Raw genomic sequence first — 9534 nt, forward strand, 5'->3', positions numbered from 1 at the left:
TAATGGGTAAATAATCAAATAACGAGTAAATAACGAAAGGGGAGAGAGCGTGGCTCCTGCTTTACATCCCTTGTGATGCTCCCAGCCCTTCCTGGGTCAGCTGCTGTAACACCGGCACTAGTGGGTCTGAGTGCAAGAGCGGGTGTGGGGGGCTTCCCTGTCCCCGGACGTGCTCTGGCTCCTGCCAGACCACGTTACCCCGCTTTGCTGCCGCCGGGGAACCCTCCTGCGCCCCCGGCACCGGGATGGGGGCCGCGCCGTCCCCTCGACGCTGCTGAGGGGGTAAAACCGCCCGCCCGCCCCACGAGCCCGGCCGCGAACCAAGCGGACGCCGGGCGCACGGTGCGGTTGACGCGCCCGGCCGCGCCGATTCTCCGGAGCGGCAGAAGCCGCCTTTCGGGCTCGCTTTGGCGCCGCGGCGGCGGCGGGCGCTGATTGGCCGCTTTGAATCGTCCCGGCGCCGCGCCATTGGCGGGGGGCGGCGGAGGCGCCGCGCGGCCATTTCGAATGCGCAGCGCCCGCCGCGCGTCAGGCGGAGGAGGCGCGGCCCGGCCTGGAGCGGAGCGCGGCGGGACCCGGCGGAACCGGCGGCGGCTCCTCAGGTGGGCGTCGGGGCCGCGGTAACGGTAACGGCCGGGGCTCCGCCTCGGGCCCCTCTCGCTGCCGGAGGCACGCCCGGGCCTGCCGCGCTTCCCCCCGGCGGCAGCAGCGGTTACCGGGCGGCGTTCCGGTTGCTTGGTCTGCGCCGAGGCGCTGGCTGCTCACGCGCGTTCCCTTTTCTCTCTCCGTTTCAGGCACAGCCGCAGCGATGGACGAGTACACCAAAATAGAGAAGATCGGGGAAGGTGGGTGCGGAGAGCCGCGAGTCTCGTGCTGCTCTACGCCTTACCGCGTGTCGCGGGGGTTACGCGCTCTAGCTATGGGGGAGCTACTGAAATCTAGCTAAACTGCACAATGAGCCCACGGGTGTCCTGGTTTCGGCTAGGATAGAGTTAATTTCCCTCCTAGTAGCCGGTAGGGTGCTGCGTTTGGGATTTAGGATGAGAATAACGTCGATACCACGCTGTCGTTTTAATCGTTGCAGAGCAGTGGTCACACCAAGCCAAGGACTTTTCAGGTTCTGGCTCTGTCCTGCCAGCGAGCAGGCTGGGGGTGCAGCGGGAGCTGGGAGGGGACAGACCCAGGACAGCTGACCCCAGCTGGCCAAAGGGGTATTCCTTACTATGGAATGTGTGGTGCTCAGCTGCCGGCAGGGTTACACCACAACAAGGGTTCACTGAAGTAGCTATCTCTCTGTAAATGCTCTCCGAATGCCTTTCCTCTGAAGGTGACATGGTCTGCTTGAAACAGTTGATCATTGCTGAGAGGCAGCTACCTTCTGCAGTGGCTAATGTTATAACTTTCCTCTCTGAGGCTTGAAATCAGCTTTTGGGTTTGGGAAGATGCTTAGGTTGCTCCTGAAATGACTCTGTGTGGTGTACTTTTGTCTGGAGCTGCTGGTAAGGAGCAGTGCTTTGAGTGGCTTTGCTGGGATTATGTCCTGTCACTGCACTTGTCCAGGGAAAGGCTACATCATAAACTTTTGTGTAGAAGTGAACTTTAAATAAATATGTCAACTTACTACTTACACTGTACTGTAAAAGAAGATTGCTTTGATGCAGACGTTAGTCACGACCTCTTGTTCACTAAAAACCTGTCCATTGTTAAATGTAGGAGCTGGTGTCTATTTAATGCTTTAGCCTTATCTATGCTTGAGTTTGCAGTACGTTGTTCTGAGAAGCCTCTAAATGAATTGCAAAACACGGGCTAAGAGCTTACAAGGTGCTTCGTAACCGAAGCCTTGTGTGTGAATCTTTCTTCCTGAAAGAAACCAGTTTGAGTTTATCTGAGGAATTCATGTTTCAAGAAGGGTAAAAAGAGGATACTTAAGCTGGCTTGGTTTGAGGGTTCTACTTCTCTGATGAATGATAACTAAAATTTTTGATTTGAGATTTACCACTGGCTCCAATTTTAGCTTCTGCTGAGACCTCCAGCACTACCCTCTCTCCTGCACTGAGGATTGTGCTAGAGGTATTACTAGCGATCCGGCCAATGGGTGGATAGATCTTTGCAGAGGGGGCACTGTTATATTTTTGGCAGCTAAACCTTTAACCTCTTAATATGATATCAAAAACACAACTGGCTTTAATACCCTGGGCATGAGGAGGTACAGTGATCCTGTTTGAAAATTAATTGACCCAAAATTTGAGTAATACCTAATTTTACAACTACATCTTCAAGTATTACACCTGCACTATGTGCCTTGTCCTAACAAATTAATACTGTTTATGCGTGGTGTGCTTTAAATAAACACCTATTGCATGGTTAAAATACAAAAGCAAAGTAATAGTTTGTAATCAAGCCAAATAACTAAGCAAAAAATACTTGGTTGCAAGGACTCTTGCCTATATTATCAATTCTCATTTGCACTGTTTTATCTGCACCTGAAACTGGGATTTCGTGCATGCATTTCACTGTTTGTTTGTTCAGGTACCTATGGCGTTGTGTATAAAGGTCGGCACAAAACTACAGGCCAAGTGGTTGCAATGAAGAAAATACGTCTAGAAAATGAGGAGGAAGGTGTTCCAAGTACTGCTATCCGAGAAATTTCCTTATTAAAAGAGCTGCAACATCCCAATATAGTCTGGTATGCATATACTGGTATTTAGCTAAATTCTTTGCGGGACACTAGGTCTCTCTTCAGATAAGAAATGATTTTTCCACTGTTCCCATGAAGTGAGAGTTAGTCTATTTGCCTGTTTGCTGTGAAGCAGACACTATATTATACTATAGTCCCAAATTCGGTGTTTATGCCAGGTTTTAATTAAGACTTCCTTCTGATGTCCCTTTCCATTCTAAGAATTGAACAAATCTGTTGGCTTTTGTAATTTATGTTAATTATCTTTAGAATGGAGACAGTGTACTTCATGAAAACCGTTTAAAGCTATTTCTTTAGCCAGTCTCATAAGGTTATTTGCCATCTTGGAACAGATCGTCTGACCTTGGTGTCCTTATGTGAGCCTCTGTCATCAATCACTTCCTTGCTGTTTTGTAGCAGAGCTTTAGGCATTGCATTATAACACTGACATAGCTGGCACATCTGAACTACGCCTGAAGTTTCTGTCAGTGGCTACCCAATTTGAAGAATTGGTTGCAGCTATTGTATTCCCCACGCAATATTTACTTGCTCTTTAATGCAGCAAAATACCTTAGATTTAATGTGACTTGAAACTGGCCACACTCCAGTTGGGTAGTGTCTCAATGTATGTATACACGCATCTAGGAACTCTTATAACCTGTTAAGGATGGAGGAGGTGCACTTAAACCTGCACAAGTCCTGCTGCACCTAGTAGGTTCCTATTCTAATGTAGAGTCCTTAAACTCTTCTAGTAGTTCAGGCGCTGCTGTAGTAAGCCAGCTTTTAATGGAAGCTAACCACGAAAACCCCACATCTTTTTAAAAAGAAAGTGCATTTTTTTCCTCGGTCTTCCCATGTCTCATACGAGGCATGAGGGAACATAAGTTTAAGAGGAAATATATAGGGTGTTTGACACAGTTTCAGATGTACTTGATTTTTCCAAACAACAGTGCAACTCACTAAGTCTGTAACACTTGAAGACTGAAAGCTTTGTAAGATTTTCACATTAGGAGTCTAGAAATGTCAGCTTGTGTCCCTGTTGAGAGGGGAAATGTAACAGTGAGTCTGTGCACTTTGCAATGGAGTTGACTGTTTACTCAATTTTTAGTCTTCAGGATGTTCTTATGCAGGATTCAAGACTGTACCTCATTTTTGAATTCCTTTCCATGGATCTTAAGAAATACTTGGATACTATTCCATCTGGACAGTATTTGGATCGTTCACGTGTTAAGGTAATGAGGATAATTTTTTAATGTAATATATAAGTTAAAGAAGATGGACCTACAAAGCTATAAGCAACTCTTGATTCTTAATTCCTTGAGGAGGAATGAAAGGTTAAAGAAGCAGCTGTGGATAATAGAATCTTTTAAAAAGAATTCTGCTCTCAAGTGCAACTTCATTCTTTCAATTATGGAATTAAACTGGCTTAAATGAAAGTAAACACTTAATTTGTGTGGGTTTAAGATTGATTTTAACTCAATATCTGCAATGCTTTGGATCTCTTTCCTGTTCCTGCGGGGAGACCTGACATAAGGAAACAGCTTCATGTTGCAGAACTGTTAACTTGCAGTGAAGGTTACAGTGTTTTTTTTTTTTTTCCTCCCACTTCACCCTGTCTACAGAGTTACCTGTATCAAATCTTGCAAGGTATTGTCTTCTGCCATTCAAGACGAGTTCTGCACAGAGACTTAAAGCCTCAGAATCTTCTAATAGATGACAAGGGAGTGATTAAACTGGCAGACTTTGGGTTGGCTCGAGCCTTTGGAATTCCAGTGCGGGTATACACTCATGAAGTAAGTTGGAACATCCTTTTGGTGAGTTGGACTATGCTTACTAGCTTCCTGGTTATGACTATGAAACAGCTGAAAATAGAATTGTGGAGCTTTTAAAGTTGTTATAAACTGGCTGTATTATGTTTTACTTGATGGCTTTACAGCTTTCTGACTGTATTTTACTCTAAAATGCTAATGCATCTTATGAATTCCACTGATACCTTGACAGTGAATCAGATAGGCCAGAGTGGCTGCGTATGCTTCCTGCTCTTTCAGGAGTTCAGGCAAATGTTTTTATAGGGTTTGTTACCCTTATTTGCTTCAAACGTCACTTACAAACATTTTCACTGAAACATTGCACTGGCAATTATTTTAACTAAAAAACTGTGAATGCTCCTTAATAATGAGTCATTGTGCTTACAGTCGATTAGAGGACCCAGTTCTATAAACTTTTAAAAAAAATCCTTGTTCAACAGGTAGTGACGCTGTGGTACAGGTCTCCAGAGGTATTGCTAGGATCTGCTCGTTACTCTACTCCCGTAGATATATGGAGCATAGGTACCATATTTGCTGAGCTGGCAACTAAAAAGCCACTTTTCCATGGGGACTCGGAGATTGACCAGCTCTTCAGAATCTTCAGGTATGTCAGACTGGACCTTTCCCTTGCTTGTGCTGTATTGCAGAAGAGTGCTGTGCACTTAATAAAATCATAAGAGTGCACACAGCTTTCAGACTAGACTGATCAGTATTTCGCTTGTGCTTGCACAGAGCTTTAGGGACGCCCAACAATGAAGTATGGCCTGATGTGGAGTCCCTGCAAGACTACAAAAACACGTTCCCCAAATGGAAACCTGGCAGCCTGGAAACACACGTCAAAAACTTAGATGAAGATGGGCTTGATCTGCTGTCTGTAAGTAGTCTGTCTTAAACTGCCTGTAAGGAAACTGAGCAGGTAGTTTCAAATACTCTAGAATGTCTGCAGCCATGCTAATCGGTCTTGATAGAATGGAGATTATGGAGATCTTCAAATGCCATCAGCAGTTGTACGGGCAGTCATTCTCACAAACCTGGTACCTGATGTGAAATTGACTTGTTTTTCCATAATAGCAAACTTGATTTGGACTACTAGACTATAATTTTATTTTCATTAAGCTGTTTTGTCCTAGCTTGTTTTATACTGATAAGCCAGGTGCAACTTGAAAGTGAGGATGAAGTTCTACAAACATCAGATCTAACTAAAAGCTCCTGCCCAAAAACTGTAGCTGTCACCCTCTTGGTGCCAGCCCTAATTGTGATGTGGTTGCATGACTGCTCATCTAGTTGGAAATATTTTTTCCTGTGTGGCAGCATGTGGATTAATTGTGGCTGGCTCATCTTCATTCATCTTTCCTGGTGGTCTTAATTGACTAGAGATGGAAACAGCTGGATTTATTGATTAGCCGTGAAACCAGAGGCTAAGTTCACATCAGTCTGTAGTGTCTGTGTCAGTTGCCTTTCAATATCAAGCTAGAGATTTTAGCTGTGATGGGTTAACTCAACTGGCGTGTTTTGTGGCTACTTTATAGTTTCATGGCCATACTGTTAAACTACCAGAGCCACACTTTTACTTGACAAGTTCTTCAGTCAGACCTTTCTGTTTAGTGCTCTTCCAGCTCATGTGCTGATGCTGCACAGTAATGTAGGTCACTTCTTAGGTGTGCTTACATGCACCTGAATACAAGATACAAGACACAGGGTACACAAGATACAAGGTACAAGAATGTACCTTGGTGACTTACTGCTTGGCTCTCCTAAAGCTACACTTACACAATCCAGGTTTGCATATGGTGGGGGTGTTCTATGCATCTTAAGATAAGTCAAAACGTCTGAACTACCTTGCTATGAGGGGAATGCTGTACAGCAATTATCCTTATAGCTGGCTCATGTTTTACGCAGTCAGAAACAATAAAGTAGTTTATTATGTATTCTGTAGTGGTGTTACTCAGGAAGCTCAAGTGACTACAGCTTCTCACTTGTTCTCTGTGAGAACAGAGCCATGGTTCAGGCTGGCAAACTGAACAACATTTCTTAAATACATAGTTGTTTTGGACAGCTCTCTGAGGCTTATAGCAGTATTTACAGAAATAACTGACTTAAGTTGGAAATTATTCCTCTGTGTGCACTGACAGCATCACTATTAAATCAGTTTGAAAAAGAATTGCTTCTGCGATTGTATTTTGGGATGCTTGACACAGACAAAAAAGAATTACTTAAGTGATGTTAACACTATACTAATCTCAAAGTATATTAAATTCTGTTAAGTCTTCTATAGTTTTGCCTTAAATTAATATTAAACATTTAGCTTCCCATTAATGCCTGGTAACAGTGGCATGGTTGCATTATTGGGCATCTGGAATCCATTTAAGTTTCCTATGCCACTTAAGCCTGAAGCAGGAACATAGCTTTGAAGGCAACAAAAATGAATAGTTCATTCTAGATTACAAGCACAGGTTATATCAATGAAAACGTTCACTTCTGCAGAATGTTGCAGTTGGAAACAATAAGTAAAACAGCTAATTTTGAAAAGGGGTTGCACCATTTTTGTGTTAAAACCATCTGCTTGAGTGAGGTTGTAAGCTTAAGACATTCATGAGTTAAATAACTTCTTTGGCTAGCATTTCTAAGCAATTAATGGCAGTCACCAAAAGCTTTGGTCTGTCAGACAGATCAGATTGCTCAGAAAAGAAATGGTTACTTAAGCTATCAGCTGAAATGCTGTAGTCTTGATATTGAAGCATCCCCTCTTTTTTTTTTTTTAGGGAAATTTGCCCCTTTTTGTGATACCTTTGATATCAGTATTAGGTACAGGATACTTGTCTTCTGGGGCATAGCTATAGGGAACTCTGCTTGACTTAGACCTGGGCGGGTACAAAGCTAAATCTAGAAGCACTATTGCATTTGGCAGAAGCCCTGAGAACGTAAATGCAAATTCTGTAGTTTAAATCAACCTGGACTGCAAGCTCCCTGTCAGATTAAGTCCAAGGATAGTTTAATGTCAAGGTGGACTACCGGGCAGAGTAATATTGTTTTTTTTTTTTTTCTAAAGTATAAATTAGTAGTGGAGATGGGGAAAAGCAACTGGTAGAATACTGATTATTTGAATTTGAAATGTATTTTCCTTTAGTAAGGACAAGTAAAATGGAAAAGACTGCAGGGGTTTTGCTGGTTTTAAGCAAGTTCTTAGCATTTAGGGGAGCATTCTACCAGACTTGGGAAAATTTAAGGGCTCTCTCAGGGCTGTGTAACCCATGAGGCTTGGAAGGAAGACTGCAGCATGTCAGTCTAGCTTAACTATGTCTACATGCAAGCACGTGGCTGCTCAATCAAATGAGGTAGCTTCCTACCTTTCCTCTTTTGGACCTGACTGCGTGATATAAATTGTTCTGCTAGCAGTTTAAAGAAGTATCTACAACTCTCTTGCCTTTTCTAGGAAGTTCTGGGACTATTTTAGTGGCTACGGCATCCACTATTTTTTTTCCTATCAACTTTATTATTGAGTTCTTCAGCTGAATTAATTAACTTTACTGAAAAGAAATCCAAGTCTTAAAACTGTTTTAAAACTTAAATCAGTTCTACCTGCTTTACATGTGCAGGTGTACTTCTGTCCTAAGTGGACCTCATAGCTGAACAAATCACTATATATTTTAACTGTAAACAGCTGCACCACACTGAAGGGAAGCAATTTCATAACTTCTTATATATCAATATAACAAAACAAGTGTAGGACCACTTGTGCATTAAAAGACCATTTAAGCATTTTGGGGCTTTAACAGACTAAAATTATTGACTTAATTGAGAAGCTGATGCTAATAACAATTATTGCTGTTTGATGCCTGGTTCCGCATTTAGTAGAGCGTATATGTTGCCCCCTGATGCAGGCATGGGCTTGGTTATTGAATATGAAAATAAATGCTTCTTCACTTTATGTATTAATACTGTTCTGACTCATAGGTGGAAATGACATCTATTTCCTTGAGAAACTGTGGAACACAAGAAAAAACGTGTCTCTATGGTTACCTGATGATTACTGTGGTTAAATAATTATCTACTTAACATGATTTGAGTATACATTTCATGAGGGAGTAAGTGTTTCTTTTCCTTTTTTTTCCAGAAAATGTTGATTTATGATCCTGCAAAAAGAATTTCTGGCAAAATGGCCTTGAACCATCCATACTTCGATGACTTGGATAAATCTACCCTTCCTGCTAATCTGATTAAGAAATTCTAAACCTTTGGACTAAATCAACCAGAGTGAAATAATTGTGATTGGTTTTACTACTAAGTCTGTCTGTAACTTTTATGTCTGTCTGTCTGTCTGCTCTAAAACTGTGGCTGTTTAGTTTGTTTTGGTTTAAGTGTTACCTAAATATAAATATTAACCTATTAGTGCTGAGTTCAAATACAGTGCAAATATCACTGCTATTAATGCAGTGAACTTTCTATAAATAAAGCTTTAAATGCAGCAAAGGACTCAACTTCTTTCCAGACTATAGGTGCTCTACAAAAGAACAGTCTTCTTCAGAATGTGCTGGTAAGGTACTGCTTATCTACGAAAGCAGGTAACTAAAACTATTAAATTTCTGGTTTTGATATGATAGGAAGTTCCTCTGAAGATCAAGCTGTTTCATTGTCATGCACAAGTGAAATTTAAGACTGACGTTATACTGAATGTGCCAAATGACATATAAAATGAGATATTTTGAACTGAAGAATTGCAGATTACTACTTAAGCGAAGTAGATGGCCAAACTCATTTTAGGGTTTGCTTTTCTGAAGGTATTTGGAAAACCTTTGCTGTGTGTGCTTTTCTGTAATCTTGAAGGCCCAAGAATTTACCTAGGCATTGCATGTTAACATGTGAATTAGCGTAGTTCTAACTCTTGGAACAGGTAAGGTGTGTGATCTTAACTTTTACAGGGAGAGTGTCTATATACCAATGTGTAACTGATTAACAGGGCCTCTCTCAACTGCTAGTAGTAATGCACTTCTCATCAGATTCTTATTAAAGGCAGAGCCCTCTGGATTATACTTGAAAAGCTAATATCTT

At 42.1% G+C, this 9534-nt stretch overlaps 1 protein-coding gene across 2 annotated transcripts; it reads left to right on the top strand.

Annotated features, from left to right (window-relative positions):
* The first annotated feature begins 485 nt into the window (after positions 1 to 485).
* CDK1 (cyclin dependent kinase 1) lies at positions 486 to 8950 on the top strand. Of its 2 annotated transcripts, none has more exons than XM_040564085.1 (8): positions 486 to 602; positions 795 to 845; positions 2530 to 2686; positions 3786 to 3909; positions 4300 to 4470; positions 4926 to 5089; positions 5218 to 5359; positions 8600 to 8950. In XM_040564085.1, the coding sequence occupies exons 2-8, from the start codon at positions 809 to 811 to the stop codon at positions 8714 to 8716; spliced, it is 912 nt and encodes a 303-aa protein (XP_040420019.1). In that variant the 5' UTR covers positions 486 to 602; positions 795 to 808; the 3' UTR covers positions 8717 to 8950. The 2 variants fall into 2 exon arrangements, with proteins under 2 accessions (XP_040420019.1, XP_040420020.1); XM_040564086.1 differs by having other exon boundaries at positions 568 to 582; positions 784 to 845.
* Positions 8951 to 9534: the final 584 nt, after the last annotated feature.

This window comes from Cygnus olor, chromosome 7 (genome assembly GCF_009769625.2).
Source record: "Cygnus olor isolate bCygOlo1 chromosome 7, bCygOlo1.pri.v2, whole genome shotgun sequence".
Taxonomy (NCBI): Eukaryota; Metazoa; Chordata; class Aves; order Anseriformes; family Anatidae; genus Cygnus; species Cygnus olor.